We start from the raw sequence: 25,495 nt of genomic DNA, 5'->3' as shown, positions 1-25,495 counted from the left end.
TTTTTTTTTTTTTTTTTTGCTCTTGAAAAACCACTTTAAGAAAGTCGGCCACAATCAAGTAAAACCAACAAAGCTTAGCATATCTACGGATGGGGAACCAACCTTTTAATTGCCATAACAACATCCATATTATAAACAACTTCCCCAAACACAACATGTTTCCTAACCAGCCAAAGTCTCTTACTAATATAGATAAAAAAACTGAGATACATTAGTTGCATTAATAGAGTTGGCCATAGAAAAAATTCTAGGGGCGTTATGTTACTTAATGTAATTCATCGACAAACTTTGCACCATTCACCACAAAGAAACTAATTTGTAGGTAGTCAAGGAAGCTAATGATTTTTTTTAAAATCTTCATTGAATTAAGCTAGAAATACAAACAACATTTGAAGATTATCTAGGGCAAGTAAATGAAAACAACAAACCCAAGCAGAATCACAAAATGAACAGGAAGCCCACCTTTGTTGAGTTTGTATGAATTTGGAGAATTCAAAACCCTCGTGATCGTGAGTTTGTTGTTTGCTGGTGGGAAATTTCAAAATTTCGCATTTTGTGAGAACTGAAATTTCGTATTTTATGGGTTCAATTCCAAAATTTTGTTTTTTAATCTTGATCTGATCAACTATGATCCAACGGCTTGAATTTTGCTGTTTAGATGTTGTTTTGAAATCTGCTGTCTACCTAGCCTGCCCGATATCATATATATATATATACTAGCTTGTATGCCCGTGCATATGCACTGGCTCTTTTGAAAATATTTATATTTTTTTTTAGAAAATTGGGACTTCGGTTTTAGTCGCTAACCCGTTTTAATTTTCCAACAAATTGTTTTAATTAAGTTTTAAAAAACCGTTTTTTCAATTGGGAGAGAGATCTTTGTTTTAATAAAAAAATAATTCACATTTTAATTAGATATGCTAGATTTTCCCTTTTCAATGGTGGAGGAATTCCCATTTTAATAGGATAATGATTTCCGGTTTAATTAGAAGTGCTAGAATTTGTTTAATAGAAAAGGAATTCTCGTTATAATAGGAGAATAATTCCCGTTATAAAAAAAGATTATCGTTTTTCAAATAGGAGAGAAATTCTCGTTTTAATAGGAGATGGCGTGGAATTTTAATAGAGCTCGAAAAATACCCCTTGTGGAATCTTTTGAAAACATTTATATTTTTTAAAAAAAATTGGGACTACCGTTTTAGTCGCTAACTATTTTTAATTTTATAACAAATTGTTTTAAATTAAGTTTTAAAAACCTGTTTTTTCAATTGGGAGAGAGATTATGTTTTAATAGGAGAATGATTCCCATTTTAATTAGATACGCTAGATTTTCACTTAATTTTCAATAGGGGAGGAATTCTCATTTTAATAGGAGAAGGATTCCCGCTTTAATTAAAAGTGTTAGAATTTGTTTTAATATGAGAAGAATTCTCGTTATAATAGAAGAAAAATTCCCGTTTTTCAAATAGGAGAGAAATTCTCGTTTTAATAGGAGATGACGTGGAATTTTAATAGAGCTCGGAAAATACCCCTTGCGGGAGCTTTAATATTAAGATATAGATAGATATATATAGCTCACGATAAATTTCACGCTCATTGAGCGTGCCCAAAAGGCTAGTATATATATATATACATGTTCATACGTATAAAGATTGTTACATATAATCATCTACTATACAATTTTGCTATTTTGCATGTGAACATATGTAAAGGAGAGGAAATATAAATGTTGAATCATGCATAGACAGTATAATTCATAATTGCATAAATGATAGCTCAATTTGATTAAAAGCTCGGTTGAAATATACAATCACTCCAATAGACTAATAGACTAATGCGTAGATGAAAGCTCAATTAAACCAAAAAGTTCAAATATAAATAATCGGAACCCGAACCCGATCGTGTTTATAAAATTAAACCGATCCCGGCCCAAAATTCCAATTCAAGATATAAATGTTCACAAATGTAAATATATTGAATTTGTGGTGTAAAATAATGTAAATTTCAAATTTTAGAATATATCAAAATTTCATCCAAAATTTCAATCTAGAATTTTTGAAATTTTGAATGTGAGAGTGAAACTGTGAAAGAGATGTGAGATATGGAAGATAAAGAATAAAGAGAGATATGAGTTATGAGTTATTGAAGAGAAGATAAGATGAGATATAAATTTATTAAGAGAGAGAAAAAAAATATTTAAGATATTGAGGAGAAAAAGAAAATAGAAAAAAGAGATGAGATATTAAGGAGAGAAAGAGATGAGATACAGTAAATACGTTTGTACCTATCCTTTACCTCACTTATTACGCTATTTTGTTTATATATTAATGAAATAATTGAAAAGCACCAGGGGCAGTTTCGGTATAGAAATTATTTGATTTGTGAATTTGTCTTTAGTGGGGGTATCTAATGTTCGTTTTAACCCTTCACACTATCAGCTATTACATATTTTTGCTTTGGCAATAACTCAAATAAGTGAAAACAGTTAGGGGCAAAATTGGAAAACAAAAATCCAATCGACCCAAAATCTACTGTTACTCAAAGAGTTCTCTTTACAGAGTATATATATATATATAATCTCATTTTGGGTTGTAATAATGTAGTTCCTAGGGCTGTCCAAAATTGTTTCAGTCAAGTACAAATTGCACTGTATGATCTTTTTGCTATCTGCTAATAAAAAGTCTTTTGATTAAAAAAAAAAACTATATATTATAATGTTTTGATTTGCCTTTATTTAATGTAATATAATACTAAACTTTATATATCAAAATCATAATAATCGGTTCCGGTTTCGGTTCGGGTACATACCTATTGGTTTTTTACTATTCGGTTCTAACTATTCCGGTTCTTTATCAGTTCGGTTCTTGAAGACCCACTTTGACGGTTCTTGAAGACCCACTTTGAATGGGTCTAACATTTTAAGACCTAGAACCGCTATAAACAGTTCAGGTTCGGGTATGGGCCGGGTTTATGCATTTGGTTGAAGTCAGAGTTTAAAGCCCACGTTCTCTATGAAGCGGGCTGTGAAAAGGAGCCCACATAAAGGGTAAAACCGGTATGATATAGAGGCCGCATAATTCTTCCCAACTTAACTAACGAACAGCACCCCGCTTGAAGCGATGAACACTTTCAGTAACACCAAAACAAAATGGAAAAAGAAAACACCAAACAAGCCCTTATTATCAATTTTCCTATTCCTAATATCCATCTTCTTCCTAATTTCCTACACACAAATCTCCAAATCACTCTTCCCTAACTCACTCAATTCCCTATTCCCCAATTCCCACAATGCAAAGGTGAGAAATTTCTATGGTTTGCACCACATAGTGGTTTCAGTAACCAATTATCAGAACTTAAAAATGCAATCTTGATGGCTTCTATTCTCAATAGAACTTTAATTGTTCCACCTGTTATGGACCATCATGCTGTTGTTCTTGGTAGCTGTCCTAAATTTAGGGTGTTGGACCCAATGGAGCTGAGAATGAAAGTGTGGGGTCATGTAATTGAGCTCATTCAGAGTCACAGGTGAGTTAATTAAAGACCCCTTTTGTCAATTTTGTAATTTAGTAGATAAATTTTGGTTTTTAATGATTGTTAGAATTTTTGTTACAGATATGTGTCAATGGCAGACATTGTGGATTTCTCGCCGCAGGTGTCTTCGTCATTGATTAAGATTATTGATTTTAGGGTGTTTGTTATGCTGTGGTGTGGGATTGAGACAGATCTTGCATGTTTCGATAAGTCTGAGGTCAAGTCAACGTTATTTGATAGCTTGAAACAATGTGGGTCTTTGCTTTCTGGAAAGGATGGTAATGTAGAAGGATGTTTATATGCAGTAGGTGAAGATTGTAGGACTACAGTTTGGACTTACCAACAAGACAGTGAAGATGGGATGTTGGATTCCTTCCAACCTGATGAGCAGCTTAGGAAAAAGAAGAAAGTTTCATATACTAGGAAGCGTAGAGATGTGTACAAGGCACTTGGACCTGGTTCTGAAGCGGGATCAGCTACTATTTTGGCTTTTGGAAGCCTATTTACTTCACCGTACAAAGGTTCCGAGCTTTATATTGATATCCATGATGCTCCAAGAGACCACAGAATAAATTCTTTGTTTGGTAAGCTTGATGCTCTTACATTCGTTCCTGAGATTATAAGTGCCGGGAAAAAGTTTGCCATTGAGAAAATAAAGGCTCCTTTCCTCTGTACGCAGCTTAGATTGCTAGATGGACAGTTCAAGAACCACTGGAAGTCTACTTTTCTTGGGTTGGAACAAAAATTAGAGTCTTTAAGGAAAGATGGCAATCTCCCTATTCACATTTTTGTGATGACCGATCTTTCTGAAGCTAATTGGACTGAAAGTTACTTGGGGAAATTGTTGAAGGATTCAGATACATACAAATTGCATATCTTGCAAGAGGGGGATGAGCTGGTGGTACAGGCTGCAAAGAAGATTGCAAATGCAGAATATGGATTGAGATCTGGTTCTCTCTCTAGGAATCTAAACACTAATAAGAAGAACAAAAATTGCCGTGTTGATATTTTACCCGATATACTTCTGTACGTGGAAGAAGCTGTTTGCAGTTGTGGGAAACTGGGTTTTGTCGGGACTTCTGGGTCAACCATAGCAGAAAGTGTAGAGCTATTGAGGAAAAACGGTGTTTGCTTGAATGAAGGTTAGCCTAATCTGCAACACTGATTTTGGGCTCATACTTTTAACTGCGTTACTTCCTAAAGTGAATTCAAATTCGAAGTTTATACAAATGGCTCATCTGTTTTGGGTCACCTCTGAATCGTTCAAGTCAGGAAACCTTAGCAGTGAAGAATCGGAGGCAGGTCTACTCAAAGTCCTGATTGACCAAGTGCCCTGTAAGTTTGGCCCTGAACTTCCTTTGACTTCTCCAAGTGGATGATCTGTACTTGTATCTACTCAATCGATTGAGTCATTCCCAAGATTCTTCACATCCTTTCCTGCGAGCGCTGCTTTCAACACATATGGAAATCCAGAACATGATCAATGACAAGTTGTTTCTAGGCAAGCCCATGGACACCTGCTGTTCAATAATGGATGCCATGGCTCACTAAGAGTGCATTTGGAAGGTACCGTTCCGCATTTAAAATTTGACATTTGTCTCTTTACCTTAAATACCTATATGCTCAGTTTGTAGTGATTTTAGATTGTTGATTAGTTGCGATGGTATGATTGTGAAAAGATCACTTTTTTGTTTTATCGTTTGGATACATCTTGTGAAGATATATTACAAATGAGCAATTTTGTATTTGTGTGAAGGGATTTTGAGGTTCAATACAGTAAATTAGTAATGAACTAGTGATTAATTGGTTTGGTTTGGAAGCCCAGTTGATGCAAGACTTCCATCTTCTTTAGTTTGTTACTAAGTTCTTAATGGCTAAGCTAAATTGTTCTCTCAAATCAATTTGTGAAGTCCTACAGAAGTAAGGTGACGTTCCAATTATTATTTAAATTAATTTTGGTTTGTATTTCTTTTGGTGAAATGTTTTTGTTAATTCCTGATTGGGGCTTGCTTCTTCTGGGCACTTTGGCTGGGTTGATTACAACAATGCGCCCTACACGGATCATTGTATTCATTCGTTGGCGGTTTTAAGTTGCCACTTCTTACCATAGTGAGTTCTTATATGCATGTATGTAGTGATTCTAACTGGTAAGCGCTTTGATTCATGTTCATTTTTATTATGATTACTGTGATATTCAATTCAACTTCAACTTACACATCATACTCCGATTTTTTTTTTTTTTTGGTTGGCATACTCCGAATATTCACTTCACCACAGCTGAATATGAACTTGGGGCAATTGTATCATCTCTTTAAGGCTCTTTTTATTGAATTTTCAGGGAAGTAGTTCTAATCTCGTTGGTTTTAAGAGTATTCAAGTGAATTAAGGAATTTGTTAACTCTACTAAATTACTAATATGGCATTACATCACATATGAGTGATTCAAGTAAACTAAACCATTAAATTGGACCCTATGGGTACTGGGTAGTTTTACCTGTATGAGTTCATGCTTGCAGGAATCTTTCATGAGTAGAGGGAAAAAGATCGAAAAAAATCTGGCATTCTGCACATAGGAATTAAGATACCATCCATGACCCATATGCTTATGCCACCTTAAATCCAACCCACCCACACCCCCCAGGGGATCTTGCTTAGTAGCTCCTGGTTTGCAGAAGTCATGACATGGTTTTAGTTATGTAATAGGCATTCGTAAGGGTTTGTTCGAATGCCTATTACATGGTTTTGGTTATGATCCTGTCTTAGATGATTTTAAGGTGGTCAAGTTGAGGCACTATTTTAGTTTCGATGACTATGTTGGCTCTGAATTCAAGGTTTATTCATTAGCAAGATATTCATGGAGAAGGGTAGGTGTTGCCCCTTATTATGTTTGTGGATCATCAAGTGCATTTGGATTTGAAAATCCCCATTGGATAGCAATGACTAGTCCTTCGTTGTTGTTTATTTTGATCTCGTGGAAGAAACGTTTGGTGAAATTCAACTCCCTGTGTATAAACAATATAATAGATGTGGGTGTGCTGGGACGGTCAATTTTTATACTCAATGGTTTTAACGATTTCCAACCTGATGTATGGGTGATGAAGGATTATAGTGTAAAAAGTTCATGTATGGACTAAATTATATTCCATCTGCGAGAAACTTAAAGATTTAGGGGTACTATGCTTTTCTAGGAATGGCAAAGTTCTTTTAGGACCGAATAACTGTGATCTTGTTTTGTACGACCCAGAACTTGAAAAGGCAGAGACTCATAAGTTTCATGGTGTTTCAGATTGGTCTATTGCAGAGGTATACGTGGGGAGCCTTGTATCACTTAAAACTGGTATTTATGTGGGGCAAGAACAAGGATAATGAGATGTATAACATATGAAAAACAGATGTATTTTTTCCTCCAAAGTAAATGGCATACTGTTAGCTATTCAGCATGGTTTTAGTCTATCTATTACCCTTGTTATATCAAGAAGGTGGGCTCATTCAAAATAATTGTTGCTCTCCAGAGACACTCATCACATACTGGATTTGCTTCACCCTTTATCACTAGATTTCGAGTTTCTGTGTTGAAGTATGTTGCTGCTGGTAACTCCCAGAATTTCCGCAGGTAACTGGTAACCGCTTTGATTCATGTTCATTTTTTCAATGATTACTGTGATATTCAATTGGATCCATATGCAACTTCAACTTACACATCATACTTCGAATATATTCACTTAACCACAACTGAATGTGAACTTGGGGCAGTTGAAACTCTGAAATTGTATCAGCTCTTTAAGGCTATTTTTATTGAATTTTCAGGGAAGTAGTTCTAATCTCGTTGGTTTAAACTTTAGGCGAAAATAAAATAAAAATCTCTTTGGATTTAAGGGTGTTCGAGTGAATCAAGGAATGTTAACTCTACTAATTTGGCATTACACCAAATATGAGTGATTTGAGTAAACCAACCCATTTAATTGGAGCTTATGGGTAGTTTTACCTGTACAGGAATCTTTCATAAGTAGAGGGAAAAAGAAGAAAATCTGGCATTCTTCACATAGGAATTAAGATGCCACCATATGCTTATGCCACGGTATATCCACCCACCCCACCCCCGGATCTTGCTTAGTAGCTACTGGTTAGCAGAAGGCATTAGATGAGACAACTGATTGTGTTTTACCTACTGGCCCTCCTGTATGATCTGTTTAGTGATATTAATTTTGAAAAGTAAGCACTATATCACTGGTGCACTATATATTCTACATAGACATTGTAGACATCTGCTTGCAATAAGAATCAGATAAGCAGATCTGGGAGACCATGTGTTAACATTAGTGAGTGTTTAATGGACATCAAATAATTTACTAGATTTTGCAGGTTGATTTTGTTTTGGAGGTTAGTTTTGGAGTTTGAATACATTGCAATCTTGCAAGACTTTCTTTGGTTGCTAAAGAAGACCTCAGCGGCGACGGTGACGGCGACATAAGTCTAGGCTATTATTCTTGGTTCATTATTAATATACTAGTAAAGTTCTTAGAATTACCAAGTTAGTTTCTCGACTTATTTGATGATGTTGTGGAAGGATATTGAAGGCAGTTCAATTGCCAAACGTTATGTTAAAGATTATATATTATCAACTTTTATTCTATTTGGCCATTTCAGATGTGGCTGCAATGGGGATGTGTGGAACTCAACTCAAGCTCCAAGTGACCTTTTTGGTACGATTAACTTTTCATCTTCTTATCTTGCATTTTAGTTTTTACTTCTGGGAATTGTCAGTATTATTTTACACTGAAGACTTAGAGTAACGGAAATACCTCTCTTTTTCACACCTTAAGGTGATTGCCATACTATGGAATAAGTATATGTACTATAATATAAGCTAACGGGTGTTTCAGCATAATAAAAAAATGAAAAATACTAACCCATAGAAAAAATTAATGTATGTGACACCCTAATTTAGGAAGAACTCTTCCACAGCATGTCCTACACCTATCCATCACAAGATTTTGATGAACATTGCAGCTGAATGCTTACCCACTGTTTTAGCAATCATTTGAGGAAATTTGCAATTGGAGCATTTAAGGAAGTTTTAGAGAAGACATTTTGTTGGTGCTCATCCATAGCTTCATCCCACTTTATTTTAGGAAATGCATGCTTAGGTACATTGGAGCTTAGGTAGAAAAATAGTGAAGTTAGAAAATGCGTACTTGAAAAGTAGCAGAAACCTTATTGTGGAAAACCATGAACAACATGCTATAGTTACCATTTGAATCTACGTATGCATTTTGCTTGCAACAACATACATGGCAGATTTCTGATCATATGTGTACGTTTTTAATCTCAAATTGCTTCCTCTCGCATGCACAACCTGAAGTAGATTTCTCAGAGGATGCAGCTGAAAGGTTGGATCCTGGTTACAAAAAGATATTATTTTTCTTCTTGAAGATAGAAAATCCACATGGATGCATAGCTGGGAGGAACCTTATTGAACATATTCTAAATTTTGAGTTTTGTAGAGCTACAATATTTGTAGCTCTGGAACTCTGGAAGGAGTTGCAGAATACCTTCGTGCTCTTGTTGTTACTAATAAAATTGAAGAATGCCTTCCGGATGAGCGATCTGTAAAACCTTCTAATCTTCCTATTTTGGTATTTCTAAGCTTCCCTTTCCTGTTGTTGAAACTGTATATCCTCAAGCGTTCTTAGCCCATTCTATATTTCATTTTCGGTGGGAATGATTATTGTATTGTCAAATTTAGTTGTAGGATTTTATTTTTCTTAGTCAGTAATCTGCTAACCTTGAACTTTTGCTTTTACAAATAGTTGCAAGATCTGAAGCAGCGTGCATCCGAGAACAATGAAGAGCCATTTTTGAGCCCTGGAATATGTGAGAAGCAGCCGTTGCATGTGCTGATGGTAAGGAAATGAACATAGCCATCATCCTAGATTGATCTACTTTTACTATCTCTTTTGGCTCTGGATCAAAACAGAAATTTTTGAATTTAAAAAAAAAAGTTAAACCAAGATAATTTGAACTGTATTGCAATTTTGATTGTTTTTGTTCTAATATTCTAGAATGAATTTATGAAATGAAGCCGGAATTGTTCTAACATCTTTTTGATAAGTGGTAAAAAACGATAATTTTACCTACGAATGCAATTACGACAAGGTAAGTAAAACTAAAGCTAATTCCTATTTTATATATCAAAGTTCTACACTCTCGATGCTATTGCAATAAGTGGAGTAGAGAATTCGTTCCACTTCTAGTTCTTTAGAATTAATGTTAACGACGATTATCAGTTTTATCAAAGTCAATGAGAGTACGAATTAATGTAATTATGCTAATAATAAGAGAAATAACGTAATCGAAATGTTCTAAATAATAAGATGGCAATTAAAATACTAAGGTTCGAATCTAGATAAAGAATTAGAGGGATTTGATTCCATCTTAATTCGACTTAATAAACTAGTAAGAATTGTCGTAATCCGAATTGCAATGTTTTCGCATAACAATTGGGTCTTTCTAATCCCTAATTGTTCATGGTAATCTCTACCAACTAGCATGTGAAGTAATCAAATCTATTCTCATAGTGAACTAACTACTTTGTAGAATGTAATAGATCATTACCAATAATTCTACGCTAATAACAATCAAGTTTCATCAAGGCTTCCTCAAACTCCTCTAATGGAGGTTTTAGCCTTGAATCATTATACTATCATTTCTAACATAAGAACAAATAGAACAACTTATTATTGAATAAATGATTACATTTTATAAATCTAATTTAACAATAGTCTAAGAATTCAATTGAAATTAAAACTGAATTTAGGAAATGAAAGTAAGACAAACTAATTATGAATTTAGGAGAAACTAAAGCTAAACAAGAATTGAATCATAAAACTAAATTGAAATAAAAAACTAATTCTTTATTATAAAACTAAATTTGATTCTAAAATAAAACTTATTCCTTGTTCTAAAACTAATTAACTGAATGTAAAAAAAAAACTATATCTAAAACTAAGTTATTGGATCATTGCTAAGTAAAAACTCTATATCGTAAGAGCTAAGTCTTTGTCTCTCATATGGAGGAGACAAGATCTACAAATTCGTGCATGGGCAGAGGAGCTATGTTTTGGGCCGAAAAATCGAGCCCAAAACCTCAGTATTTCAATCCACAAAGGCTTTTCAGCTGTAAATGATTTTAACAGCCCTTTTCGTCCACTTCTGCTCCTCTGATTGGGTCAAGGCTTGGACCATTGGAAAGCTCTTTCCAAGCCGGTTGTTTTGACATAAGGTAGGTCCGGTCTCGAGGTCCGAGTCCAAAGATACTGGTCTTGAAAGTTCTCATTTGACTTTTGTGTCTTTGTTTACGTTGGCGTTGAAGCTTTTGTAGAGGGCTTTAAAAGGTTTTTTCTCCTTGAATTTTGGCCTTTTATCATAGAACTTCTTAGCAACCAACCCTTGCTCCTTTATCTCGCAAAAGGGCGTATTTCTACACATATTTAGCTCCAATGCCTGAAATACATAAGAACACGATAACAGTACTAATTTTTACGTATTAATCACATAATTGGTAAAAAACGATATTGTTAAAGGGGTTAAAACTACAGTTTTGGGCTCTTATCAAACCACCGCCAAACAGTATTTTGCTTGTCCACAAGCAAATATGAGAAATTAGAATAAGTGACCAAAAATGGAGTTCTAACTAATTTCGTTTCGCCGAGTGCGATTGCATTGACCATATGCAACAAGGCCTTAAACTACTATGAATTCCTTAGTGGACGAGTTATAGCCTCGTGAGAGTTTTCCAGTGAAAATACTCACAAACTTCATCTATATTACAACGACTAAGAAATAAAACTATTGTTTTATTATTTATGTCTTAATTATCTATACATCTCACTAGCAATGAATACAAAATAATCAAGTCGAAATCTAAGCTAATATATGCATAATAATCAATCATATACGAATAAACATATACACAATGAGTAATACTATGAAATGCACTAACATGTCCGTTTTTGAAACTTTGGAATAGCGTCTTTAACTAGGTTCTCACATAAAAGTCAAAACAAAAACACTCTGATTTTTCCGCTCAAGTTTCGCAACTCCAGTGTGCAGTGGGCACACTTTACCTTGCAAACTCAATGATATATAAGGAAGCCGAAGTCGATCAAACACATCTGCTATTTACTATCACACTAACCTATTCATGCTAGAGGTCTTTATTATGTATTGCAGGGATTAGGTGATGGTTTAAGAATGAAGGAAATTAATATTAAAAAAGAAACAGTCTGAGATAATAGAATCTTCATATTCTGTAACTAGAGAAAACTTTGTTCTTTTGCTTCTACACTTTGTTTCCATATCTAGCTTTTATATTTTGGCTTTTTGGCTTTTTGACTCATTTTATTATATTTTTGGAGTTTGAGTTTGAGTTTTTATTTTTATTTTATTTTATTTTCTTTGGATGAAAACTTTTTTTTTTCTTTTCGGAAGCAACTAACTAATTTTTGTTTACACATATTTTTTTATTCTTTTTTTTTTCACTCATTCTATGTTCAGACTTGTTCTAAAATAGGTAGGTTGATTTTTTATTTTGTTTTGTTTTTGTAAAAGGGTAAAGGAATTGTGGTTTATGAAAAAATTTAAAGAAAGCGAGAGGAGGCTTACTAGCGGAAAATAATTCATAGGTTTGAATTTTTGGCTATATCGATCCAAAGAGGGTCTAAATTCTCGCTTAGGATATAGTATAGTGATCAAGCAAGTGGACGTGTGATTTCTTTATCCGGAATTTACTTCTCCCTTGTGTCATTTTTCAAATATTTCACTCGTATAAGACTTTAGGTTATATTCTCACAGGATTTGTGGAATAAGTATTCTAGCTGAAATTTCAGAAACTTACTGTCAAACAATCATGAATACTCATGTAATATATTTATAGAAAGATGCAAAATACCTACATATTAACCTAAGTTTCTAAAACTATTCTAATGCAAAAGCTAACGTGAGACTTCTAGATTATTAAAAGCATAGAGAAAGAAAACAATACCAATACTCCTAAGTGTATAGTATAATTTTTTATTTATTTATTTATTTTATTTTTATTTTTTATTTTTTTGAATTTTTGAATTTTTTACTAGAAAACAAGTACATATTGTACATATCTATATCCTAACAGGTGCTTTAATTTATGCGTGTTTCTATGCCACTCCCAAACAAAAACATGCTTTGTTTTCAAAATAAAGAATTAAGGAGGATATGAGTTACCATTGAAACGCGTGAAAATTTAGAACATCTGTAAAATAAAGTTAAAACATACTAATATAGATAAAAAAAAACAGACGCAACTCTATATGAGTTTCACCCGTTATGGGGATAACAAGAATCAAATTGTTTGGGATATAAACAGACACTAACTGAAACTAAAAAAAAAACTTACCTTAACTCTAGTGTTTAAGCGTCATCACTCTCCTCTTCATAGGACCAAGGTTTTTTTGCGTCCTGCCACACTATGATAATTTGCCAAGCCTTTCGCCGTGTTTCATCAACCCGTGCTAACCTGTCAAATGTTACTCGGTCTGATGGGGTGTAAGGAGCAACCAAATGAGGTCAGACCGCCATCCCGGCCAAGTCATAACTTCGAAATGAGCGAACCACGCAATTGGTGGGTCTCATGATTTCAACCCCAACCCAATCGCGGAACCGGGTACATAATTCGGTAAAAATAACAAGATAATGGGGAAAACCAAAACAGGCATAAGAAGATACTTATGCCTCATGCTATGGGCTCTCGCTAGACTAGCCACTAAAACTTTGAGAATGTTGTATAAGAAATGTCCCTCGGCTAAAGCAAGGAAAACGTCACCAGCTATATTATTTGCAGAAGTAAACCGCTACTCTCCTAAAATATTCATCAATATAAATAACATGGTGGTGCCTACGTTCAGAAACAGGCTACCAAGGGTTATGTTATATTGCCCTTGGTCCATTACACGAAACACCCCTCCCCTATAATACTCGTGAAAATATGCATAGTTATAAATGTATGCATTATTAGTCATATATCCCCACGTGTTTGTAGGATCAGGCAAATGCATTCCCACAACCAACGCTATCAAAGACTTACTAAATTCCATTATCGTGTCATTAACTACGACGGAGAATTTTTGTTATCCATCAGGTTGACAAAAGAATTTAGCATTATTATAGAAATATGCAGTAAGTTGAGGTGAATACGAGTCGTCAGGACTTACTAGTAGATGCCGCCATCCTAACTGCACGATCCTCTCGCGGAACGATCCTTCATAGGTCTCGCTTTCCAACAAGTTTTCGAAAGACTGCTCAAGTATGACTGTAGGAGATGTCATCACAATAACTACTCTCTAGAAGTGCTGCAAACAACCTTGGAACAACTAAAAAAAAATCAGAAATTTTAGTGGCTACGAGGGTAGGGCGCGGGGTGCGCTCCGAAATGGCCTTTGGCGCGGGTCGCGCTCCTTTCTAACTTTCAGCGTTCAGGCGTTTGTTGATAGGGCTTCGTAATTAGCCTATATAGTAGCGTTGGTGTGCTCTCGAAAGCGGGATGAAGTGAAAAACAAAAAGAAAAATTTAGAGGTTCAAGGTGAGAGATGCAAGTAAAATGTGTGGGTTGTGAGTGTAGAATGAATCAAGTATATATAGGGTTTTAGTTTCTAAAATGAATATCAACAAGTTGCCAAAAATTTTAAAGCAATTGCTGGAAACAAAATATTTTCAAAACCTAAAACGGAAACAACTTAGATTCATTATCCCAAAGCAAACCTAATATCTTTTGGATTGAATTTAGAATAACAACTTCCTAACTCATTGAAATTTCATCTTACCACAATATCTAATCCTAGCCATTCCAATATTGGCAACTTTCTCAACCAACTCATTGCAAAATTACTTCTAAAATGGTGTATCAGATAAAAGCAATGTTAAAAATAATAATATCACCCTCAAACAATTCGGGAAGGTGGGATTTATGCAAAACTCATCGCATGCTTAGACAAAACCCAATTTAAATTAAAATAGAAATTCAAATAACAATTAACTACAGAATTTAAATTTAACTACTGAATTTAACAACTTAACATCCAATCTACTAAAAATAATAAAAACATCAAAACAACAAATTTCCTAAACTACTAGCCACGAGATGAAGATGGGCCCTGGGATGAAGATGGGTCTGAGCCATCCGTCTTTCGGCGACGACGCTCATGCCTCACAGACTTCTCTGAGAAAGAACCCCTCATGGGTGGCATGTGTTCTAGAATTTCCACTTGGAACTGGCGTTGTGCCTCCATAAATGCCTTTATCTCTACCTAACGCTCATCCTCACATTGGACGATAGTCTCTTGTTTAGTTTGGAGATCATCCTCACACTGGACGATAGTCTCTTGTTAGCTTGGAGATCCGTTTGACCATTGTTGAGCAATTCAAAATTCGTCTGAAGGTTCTTTTGGTTACGTTGAATGTTAACTTGTTTAGTCCGTAAGTCTTCACAAATATTATTAAGGGAACGCAAGCCACGATGCTGCACTGACATGCATTCTACATCAGAAATACACCTTTCCAAGGCATTGACATCAAAATATGCCGTATCTTCCTCCTCATCATCTGAATCAACTACCTTATCCTCCGGCAACTTCCAAGTCTTCTAGATACACTCCGTATAAATAGTTGTATTTGAATGCAATTTTAACATAATACGATCAGATTTTGTAACAGCTCCAAAAGATATCAGGATCTTAGTGATCAATACAGGGAAGGGTGCAATACTTTTTCCAACTCCTCTAGTCATATTTAATATAAAATCGAGGATGCAGAATTTATACCTCTTCTCCTGCAATATCCAGAGAATGTGCAGACAGTTCAAACCGATGTCGTTGACTTTCTCTTTCCCAATGACGTTCTTACTAATCCATCGAGCTCTGAAATTTGGTTGGTTAGCAGAGACGTTGTGGACCACAATGTGAATTGGATTATCTTGTCCATGACAATGTCTCTCATCAATGTAGGAACTTTACCATACTAGGATTCCTGCAAGGTGGCTTCAAGATGACGTTTTGGCGTAATGTCTAAAATATCAGCCAACAACTCTCTAGAAACTTTTCTCCTTTTCCCAGTCACCTTCACAAAAAATTTCTGACCCTCCAACTCCTTATAGAATTGTTCGACCAAATCGGAGTGATAAAAGTCGTTCTCCGAATACCACAAACCTTTCCAATTCCGTTGAATCATTTCATTACTGTAAAACAACGCGAAGTGGTCGGCTTTAAAAGTTTGTTCCAGCAAAATTCTTCGTTTTTGAGCCATTGAAGTTTGGAGTCGATCTGTGGGCTTGAGTGCAATGTTGGGAATGAGTTTGAATCAAACTCACTCAAAATTTTGGAGTGGGCGCGGTGGTGGTTGGAATTTGTTGGTTTTTTCTTTTAATATATTTTTAGTGGTTTAAACTGTTGAGAATGGTGGTGGAGATGATGTGGAGAAGATTTGGAGTGGGGGAAACCTTTTTGGCGTGGTGGTATTTGGATTTTTTTTTTTTTTTTTATTTTTTATTTTTTTGTTAGGGTTTGGTTGATGCTAATGGTGGAATTGGAGAAACTCGTGATTTGTTTTCGTGTTTGAGGAAAGAGACGCACGTGCGCTGCACATGCGTCGAGATTTGGGCCCAAACCCAATTCGATTTTTAACAACTTCGTTTTTATGCGCGCAAACTTAAACTGAAATTCTTGATTCGTTACCGGTTCGATTTTTGCGAATGAGTTATGAAAACGATCAACAAAGGATTTCCAATCCAATGATCCATAAAACACTCTATTCTAACCGTGGTTGACATATAAAAATGGTAAAATATCTCGAAGTGCGTGAATAACGTAAATTATGCGAACAAATAAAATCTAAATTCATAGATAATGTCAACCCGAAGCAAAATATGATTAAACGGCATAAGCAACAAAAAGGGAAAGTTGAGCAATCAAGGATGGAAATGCCAATACCCCACCCCCAAACAAATTTTATAGAGGTAAAAAAATTGTAGTTTAAGTTTAAGTTTAAGTTTGTGCGCATAAAAACGAAATTGTTAAAAATCGAATTGGTCTTGGGCCCAAATCTTGCACGCATGTGTGTCTCCTTCCTCAAACACAAAACACAGATCGCGAGTTTCTCCAATTCCGCCATTAACATCAACCAAACCCTAACCAAGAAAAAGAAAAAAAAAGAAATCCAAATACCACCACGCCAAAAAGGTTTCCCCCACTCCAAATCTTCTCCACATCATCTCCACCACCATTCTCAACAGTTTAAATCACCGAAAATATATATATATATAAAAAAAGCAACAAATTCCAACCACCACCGCCCCTACTCCAAAATTTTGAGTGAGTTTGATTCAAACTCATTCCTCACATTGCACTCAAGCCCACAGATCGACTCCAAACTTCAATGACTAAAAAACGACGAATTTTGCCGGAACAAGTTTTTAAAGTCGACCACTTTGTGCTGTTTTACAGTAACAAAATGATTCAGCGGAATTGGAAAGGTTTGTGGTATTCGGAGAACGACTTTTATCACTCCGATTTGGTCGAACAATTCTATAAGAAGAGGGAGTTGGAGGGTCAGAATTTTTTTGTGAAGGTGACTGGGAAGAGGAGAGAAGTTTCTAGAGAGTTGTTGGTTGATATTTTAGGCATTACGCCAGAACACCATCTCGAAGCCACCTTGCAAGAATCCCAGTATGGTGGAGTTCCTACATTGATGAGAGACACTGTCATTGGAGGGACAGTACAATCCGAATTCATATTGTGGTCCGACAGTCATCTCTGCAAACCAACCAGCTGGTTGTAGCTCAGTGGATTGGCAAGAACGTCATTGGGAAAGAGAAAGTCAAAAAGATCGGTTTGAACTGTCTGCACGTTCTCTGGATATTGCAGGAGAAAAGGTATAAATTCTGCATCCTCGATAATATATTAAATATGATTAGACGAGTTGGAAAAAGTATTGCACCCTTCCCTGTATTGATCACTAAGATCATGATGTCTTTTGGGACTGTTACAAAATCTGATAATATTATGTTAAAGTTGCATTCAAATGCAACTATTTATATGGAGTGTATCCAGAAGACTTTGAAGGTTGCCGGAGGATAGGGTAGTTGATTTAGATGATGAGGAGGAGGATACGGCATGTTTTGAAGCCAATGCCTTGGAAAGGTGTATTTCTGATGTAGAACACATGTTAGTGCTGCATCGTGGTTTGCGTTCCCTTAATAATATTTGTGAAGACTTACAGACTAAGCAGGTTAACATTTAACGTAACCAAAAGAACCTTTAAACGAATTTTGAAATTCTCAACGATGGTCAAACGGATCTCCAGGCTAACATGGAGACTATTGTCCAGCTTGAGGATGAGCGTTGGGTAGAGATGAAGGCATTTATGGAGGCACAGTGCCGGTTCCAATTGGAAATTCTAGAACGCATGCCACTCATGGGGGGTTCTTCCTCAGAGGAGTCTGTGAGGCATGAGTGTCGTCGCCGAAGGACGGATGGCTCGGGCCCATCTTCATATCGTTGCTAGTAGTTTAGGAAATTTGTTGTTTTATTGTTTTTAGTAGATTGGATGTTAAGTTGTTAAATTCAGTAGTTAAATTTGAATTATGTAGTTAATTTATATTTGAATTTAATTTGGTTCTTGTCTAAGCATGCAATGATTTTTGAATGAATCCCACCTTCCCGAAGTGTTTGGGGGTGGTATTATTGTTTTTCGCATTGTTTTTATCTTGTCCACCGTTTTAGAAGTTAAATTTTGCAAATTATGGAAATATGAGTTGTTGGGAATGTTGCCGATATGGGTGTGCCTAAGATTAGATATTGTTGTAGAATGAAATTTCAATGAATAGAATTAGGAAGTTGCTATTTTGAAATTAACCAAAAAGCTATTGGTTTATATTTGGAATATGCACCTAACTTGTTTCCGTTTTGGTTTTAGAATATTTTGTTTCCGGCAATTGCCTTAAAATTTTTTGGCAACTTGTTGATATTCGTTTTAGAAACTAAAACCCTATATATACTTGATTCACTCTACACTTATAACCCACACCCCTCACTTGCTTCTCTCACCTTAAACTTCTAAATTTTTCTTTTTGTTTTTTACTTCATCCTTTCGAGTACATGGGCGTGCCCGCGCTTTTACACACCACCATAGAAGCGGCGCCAAAGCCTACCAAGCCAATTAAGGAGCGCGAGGAGGAGGTGCGCCTCGCTCTCATCGAAGCACCCGACCGACCCGTAGCCACTTTAATTTTCTGATTTTTTGTGAGTTTTTCCAGGGTTGTTTGCATCACTTTTAGAGAGTATTTATTGTGATGACATCTCCTACAGTCATACCTGATCTTTCGAAGACTTGTTGGGTAGCGAGACCTATGAAGGATCGTTCCGCGAGAGGATCGTGTAGTTAGGATGACGACATCTACTGGTAAGTCCTGACGACTCGTATTCACTTCAACTTACTGCATATTTCTATAATAATGCTAAATTCTTTTATCAACCTGATGGATAACAAAAATTATCCGTCGTAGTTAATAACAAGATAATGGAATTCAGTAAGTCTTTGGTAGCGTTGGTTGTGGGAATGCTTTTGCCTGATCCTACAAACACGTGGGGATATATGACTAATAATACATACCTCTATAACTATGTGTATTTTCACGAGTTTTATGGGGGAGGGGTGTTTCGTGTAATGGACCAAGGGCAATATAATATAGCCCTTGGTAACCTGTCCCTGAACGTAGGCACCACTATATTATTTATCTTGATAAATATTTTAGAGGAGTGGCGGTTTATACGCAAATAAATATAGGCGGTGGCGTTTTCTTTGCTTTAGCAAGGGGCGTTTCTTTATCTGACATTCGCAGAGTTTTAGTGGCTAGTCTAGCGAGAGCCCATAAGATAAGGCATAAGTATCATGCGCGGTTGTTTATTCAATTACCCGGTTCCGCGGATTGGGTTGGGGTTGAAATCATGAGACCCACCAATTGCGTGGTTCGTTCATTTCGAGTTATGACTTGGCCGGGGTGGCAGGTACAACCTCATTTGGTTGCTCCTTACACCCCATTAGACCGAGTAACATTTGACAGGTTAGCACGGGTTGATGATACACGGCGAAGGGCTTGGCAAATTATCATAGCGTGACAGGACGCAAAAAAACTTTGGTCCTATGAAGAGGAGAGTGATGACGCTTAAACGCTGGAGTTGAGATAAGTTTTTTTTTTAGTTTCAATTAGTGTCTGCTTATGTCCTAAGCAATTTGACTCTTGTTATCCTCATAACGGGTGGAACTCATATAGAGTTGCGTCTGTTTTTCTTTATCTATATTAGTATGTTTTAACTTTGTTTTGCAGATACTCTAAACTTTCACGCGTTTCATTGGTAACTCCTATCCTCTTTAATTCTTTACTTTGAGGACAAAACATGTTTTTGTTTGGGGGTGACATAGTAACACGCGTAAATTAAGGCACCTGTTAGGATATAGATATGTACAATATGCACTTGTTTTCTAGTAAAAAGTTCAAAAATTCAAAAAAATAAAAAATAAAAAAAATAAAAAGTTATGATATACACTTAGAAATATTGGTATTGTTTTCTTTCTCTATGCTTTTAGTAATCTAGAAGTCTCACGTTAGCTTTTGCATTAGAATAGTTTTTAGAAACTTAGGTTGATATATATGTAATAATCTTTGCATCTTTCTATAAATATATTACATGAATATTTATGATTGTTTGGCAGTAAGTTTATGAAATTTAGGCTAGAGTACTTATTCTACAAATCCTGTGAGAATATAGCCTAAAACCTTATATGAGTGAAATATTTGAGAAATGACACAAGGAAAAAGTAAATTCGGGATAGAGAAATCACACGTCCACTTGCTTGATCACTATACCATATCATAAGCGAGAATTTAGGCCATCTTTGGATCGATATAGCCAAAAATTGAAACCTATGAATTATTTTCCGCTAGTCGCCCCTCTGAGCCTTTCATAAACCACAATTCCTTTACCTTTTTACAAAAACAAAACAAAATAAAAAATCAACCCACCCATTTTAGAACGAGTCTGAGAATAGGATGAGTGAAAAAAAAAAATTGTGGAATAGGTTAGTTGCTTCCGAAAAGAAAAAGAAAAGAAGTTTTCATCCAAAGAAAAGAAAATAAAATAAAAATAAAAATAAAAATAAAAACAAAAAAAAAGCTCCAAAAATAGAATAAAAAGAGTCAAAAAGCCAAAATAAAAAGGCTAAAGATGGAAACAAAGTGTAGAAGCAAAAAAACAAGGTTTTCTCTAGTTATAAAATATGAAGATTCTATTATCTCAGACTGGTTTTTTTTTAATATCCATTTCCTTCATTATTAAACCATCACCTAATCCCGCAATATCTAATAAAGACCTTTAGCTCAATTAGGAATAGGTTAGTGTGATAGTAAGTGGCAGATGTGTTTGATCGACTTCGGCTTCCTTGTGTGTCATTGAGTTTGTAAGGTAAAGTGTACCACCCACATTACCACCTTTGGAATAAGCGTAACTTGGAGCGGAAAAATCGTGAGTGTTTTTTGTCTTGACTTTTATGTGAGGACATACTTAAGGACGCTTATTCCAAAGTTTCAAAACGGACTGTTAGTGCATTTCATAGTATTATTCATTGTATATATGTTTATTAAGTAGATGATTGATTATTGCATATATTAGCTTAGGTTTTGGCTTGATTATTACAGTATTCATTCTTAGTGAGATGTATAGATAATTGAGACATAAATAAGGAAATAATAGTTTTATTTCTTAGTCGTTATAGTATAGATGAAGTTTGTGAGTATCTTCTTTGGAAAACTCTTATGAGGCTATAACTTCGGCCCACTAGGGAATTCTTAATGGTTTAAGGTTTTGTTGCGATATGGTCAATACAATAATCGACTCGTGAAAACGAGATTAGTTAGAACTCCATTTTTGGTCACTTATTCTAATTTCTCATATTTGCTTGAGGACAAACAAAATCTTTGTTTGGAGGTGGTTTGATAAGAGCCAAAACCGTAGTTTTAACCCTTTAACAATATCGCTTTTGACCAATTATGTGATTAATAAGTAAAAGAGTTAAGTATTGTTATCGTGTTCTTATGTATTTCGGGCATTTATTTCGGGCATTGGAGTCAAAATATAATAAGAAATGCCTTTTTCTTGAGATAAAGGAGCAAAGGTTGGTTGCTAAGAAATTATATGATAAAAGGCCAAGATTCAAGGAGAAAAAACCTTTTAAAGCCCACGGTTAAAATTTGAAAAGTCAAAGATATAAAGCATGACTTCACAAAAGTTAGCAGAACTTCTAAAGGCCGTATCTTTAGACTCAGACTTCGGAATTGGGCCTACCTTATGTCAAAACGATCCGCTTGGAAAGAGGTTTCCAATGGTCCAAGTCTTGACCCAGTCAGAGGAGCAGAAGTGGACGAAAAGGGCTGTTGAAGTAATTTCTAGTTGAGAAGCCTTTGTGGATTGAAGTATTGAGGTTTTGGGCTCGATTTCAGCCCATGCACGAATTTGTGGATCTTGTCTCCTCCATATGAGAGACAAAGACTTAGCTCTTAAGATATAGAGTTTTTACTTAGTAATGATCCAATAACTTAGTTTTAGATCTAGTTTTTTTTTACATTCAGCTAATTAGTTTTAGAACAAAGAATGAGTTTTATTTTAGAATCAGATTTAGTTTTATAATAAAGAATTAGTTTTTCATTTCAATTTAGTTTTATGATTCAATTCTTGTTTAGCTTTAGTTTCTCCTAAATTCATACTTAGTTTGTTTTACTTTCATTTCCTAAATTCTGTTTTAATTTCAGTTTAATTCTTAGACTATTGTTAAATTAGATTTATAAAGTTTAATTGTTTATTCAATAATGAGTTGTTCTATTTGTTCTTGTGTTAGAAATGATAGTATAATGATTCAAGGCTAAAACCTCCATTAGAGGGGTTTGAGGAAGCCTTGATGAAATTTGATTGTTATTAGCATAGAATTATTGGTAATGATCTATTCCATTCTAAAAAGTAGTTAGTTTACCATTAGAATGAGTTTGATTGTTTCACATTTTAGTTGTTAGTTGGTAGAGATTACCATGAACAATTAGGGATTAGAAAGACCCAATTGTTATGCGAAAGCATTGCAATTCGAATTACGACAATTCTTGGTAGTTTAGTAAGTCGAATTAAGGTGGAATCAAATCCCCCTAATTCTTTATCTAGATTCGAACCTTAGTATTTTAATTGTCATATTATTGTTTAGAACATTTCGATTACGTTATTTCCCTCGTTGTTAGCATAATTACATTAATCCGTACTCATTGATTTTGATAGAATTGATAATCGTCGTTAATGTTAATTATAAATAACTAGGAGTAGAACGAATTCTCTACTCTACTTATTGCAATAGCATCGAGAGTGTAGAACTTTGATATATAGAATAGGAATTAGCTTTAGTTTTACTTACCTTGTCGTAATTGTATTTGTAGGTAAAATTTTTGAGCCCTGGAATATGTGAGAAGCAGCCATTGCATGTGCTGATGGTAAGGAAATGAACATAGCCATCATCCTAGATTGATCTACTTATACTATCTCTTTTGGCTCTGGATCAAAACAGAAATTTTTTAATTTCAAATAAAAAGTTAAACCAAGATAATTTGAACTTTATTGCAATTTTGATTGTTTTTGTTCTAATATTCTCGAATGAATTTATGAAATGAAACCGGAATTGTTCTAACATCTTTTTCAGTTTTGTTGATAATAAAACTTATTTTTTGTGGTTCCGAAAAATAACGGACAAGATAAATGAATTTTTTTGTGCGGTTTTGTACTTTTATTTAAATTCCAAATACTGCTAGGGTGAACTGGAACCTTGATATTTGAAATTTATTCCTAATCAAAAGTTCAAAACCTTGTGGTTCTTGTTCCATTTCTTGAAAAGATTCCCCCGTGATGGTGTTTTTATACAAGGGCCTGGAAGAATCACTAATATTTGTTGTTCGCGCTGTCATATTGCTTCATCTCTTAACTGGGATACTCATCTTATATACCTTTTCACTTATTAGGTTGATCCTAAAGCATCAAACTGTTCAACACGCTTTGCTCAAGAGCTCATCTCCACTCTTATGTTTACAGTCGTCGTTGGCTTGATGTGGTATGTCCTTCCTATGTCCCTACTTATATGTAGTTTTTAGTTCTGTTTTTTTTTTTTTTTTGGAATGATTATGAGGTTAGGCAGACCTCAACCAGTATTGATCAAATTCTGTCATAGATACAGCCATTTGCATCCTCCTCCAACCACAATACATAACAACCTATCATCTCGGGGAGGGGAGTAATACTTATAGACCAACAAGTTCTATTGCGCTCATGATTTGCACGGTGAGACATGATGGCATTTCTTTGATTTTGAATCTTGGCATCTGCCTTTTGAGACTCACTCACTTGCCAATAAGACCTTAAAATGTTATATGGTATCACCAATTTGCCAAATGACAATCTTGAAAACTGAATCGGATGGGAACTTAAACCCACCCATTGACCACTAGACTAAACAACTGAATGATTTTTTTTTTTTTTCTTTTCTTTTCTTTTTGAAAAGTTAAGCTGAGGTTAAGGCAGACCCCCACCTGTATATTAAACCAAAGCTTGAAGCTTACATTCCTCCCTAAGAGTATAATCATTAGAGGGAGATACAAAACAAAGATGCAACATGAGTACAAGGCCTGACCCGAAGGCACAATTCCTACAAGCTATTGTACTTACAGGAAAGTACAACTCAAAACATGATGTGTTTCCTTTTCAAGAGTAAGAAAGTAGTCATAGGGATGCTCTCATTCTGCTACTTTCTAGTCATGAGTTGCTTCACTGTCTTAGGATGATCTCCTAAGATGAAGCTGCGCTTTTTCATAAGTACAAAAGAAACACCCGCAACATCAACACCCGCAGGTGAGTCCTAAAGTGTCATCCCAAAAGTCTTTGGTACATTCCTCAAGATTCTTCATCTTTTTGTTTTTCATTAATAACTTTACTTTCTTAATCCTTGCGAGGGTAGGCTCTATCCCTCCTAAATGAGATGTTATTCATTGAAAAAGCCTTTAAAACAGATCTCCCCCCCCCCCCCAGGAGCAGTAGAAAACATATCTATTGTTGACTGACTTTGGCATGAATGAAAATGTTTTATATAGTAATTGGTCCAAATTTTATTTTGGATGGTGGCTATGACAGGGGAACAAGCAGGGGAGCAGCAGCATCATTGTGTAGAAGACAAGTTGGTAGAATATACTTGGAACAGTCTATGGCAAGTTCAGGTGTCAGACTGCCCTTCAAACAGAATGTGTTAGATCAGAACTTGTTGCAGTCTTAGCAAAGAAGCTGCAGACAACCAACAAAGTGGATATAGGAGATAAGCAGCAACTGATGAAAGCTCTATAGCAGCAAAGAATGAGAATCTAGACTGGAAGCTTGAAGACAACCACAGCAGGATACATACAGGTTTTGCTGATTGTACTACAATTGCTACTTTTTTTTTTTAAAAAAAAAGAAGTTTTTCTGGATTTCCAGTTCTTGTAATAGGGAGGCTTATAAATTAGCAATATGGGCCAATAGGTATGCAGGAATTAGTCCTCCTACTTGGACCTATGATCTATTAGAACATTTGTTTAAAGTTTAATTTTAATAGAAATTTCTTATAGAAAGGGGAAATTATTTGTTGGTCAGAATCCAGATTCCAGAAGGCCTTTACTCCCTTTAGTCCTTTACCAACAAACAAAATAGAAAGCCCCGGGATTTAACCAGTTGGCAACAAACAAAAGAATGGGTTTTGACCTCATTTGTTGTTGGGCGTATTGAAGACAGGTTTTTCTCAAAGCATTCTTTTCAAATACTCACAATAGACA

General features: G+C 35.2%; 2 protein-coding genes across 14 annotated transcripts; both read left to right on the top strand.

Moving 5' to 3' along the window:
• Positions 1-3,118: 3,118 nt before the first annotated feature.
• Positions 3,119-5,350, top strand: LOC147494289 (O-fucosyltransferase family protein). Of its 2 annotated transcripts, none has more exons than XM_086567004.1 (3): positions 3,119-3,525; positions 3,613-4,673; positions 4,800-5,350. In XM_086567004.1, the coding sequence occupies exons 1-3, from the start codon at positions 3,371-3,373 to the stop codon at positions 4,811-4,813; spliced, it is 1,230 nt and encodes a 409-aa protein (XP_086423130.1). In that variant the 5' UTR covers positions 3,119-3,370; the 3' UTR covers positions 4,814-5,350. The 2 variants fall into 2 exon arrangements, with proteins under 2 accessions (XP_086423130.1, XP_086423129.1); XM_086567003.1 differs by having other exon boundaries at positions 3,122-3,525; positions 4,804-5,350.
• Positions 4,957-25,294, top strand: LOC147494288 (uncharacterized). 12 transcript variants are annotated; one of them, XM_086567012.1, is made up of 7 exons: positions 4,957-5,097; positions 7,044-7,144; positions 8,179-8,234; positions 9,342-9,434; positions 23,087-23,140; positions 23,663-23,751; positions 24,825-25,294. In XM_086567012.1, exons 2-7 carry the CDS (start codon positions 7,111-7,113, stop codon positions 24,961-24,963), a joined length of 465 nt encoding a protein of 154 aa, XP_086423138.1. In that variant the 5' UTR covers positions 4,957-5,097; positions 7,044-7,110; the 3' UTR covers positions 24,964-25,294. The 12 variants fall into 12 exon arrangements, 11 of the variants coding, with proteins under 11 accessions (XP_086423138.1, XP_086423141.1, XP_086423137.1 ...); XR_015199359.1 differs by lacking the exon at positions 4,957-5,097 and adding exons at positions 23,875-23,978; positions 24,199-24,545 and having other exon boundaries at positions 5,489-8,234; positions 24,825-24,961; XM_086567011.1 differs by lacking the exon at positions 4,957-5,097 and adding an exon at positions 5,489-5,640.
• The last annotated feature ends 201 nt before the right edge of the window (positions 25,295-25,495 follow it).

This window comes from Coptis chinensis, chromosome 6, assembly GCF_015680905.1.
Source record: "Coptis chinensis isolate HL-2020 chromosome 6, ASM1568090v1, whole genome shotgun sequence".
Taxonomy (NCBI): Eukaryota; Viridiplantae; Streptophyta; class Magnoliopsida; order Ranunculales; family Ranunculaceae; genus Coptis; species Coptis chinensis.
This window is presented reverse-complemented; position numbering and strand designations above follow the sequence as displayed.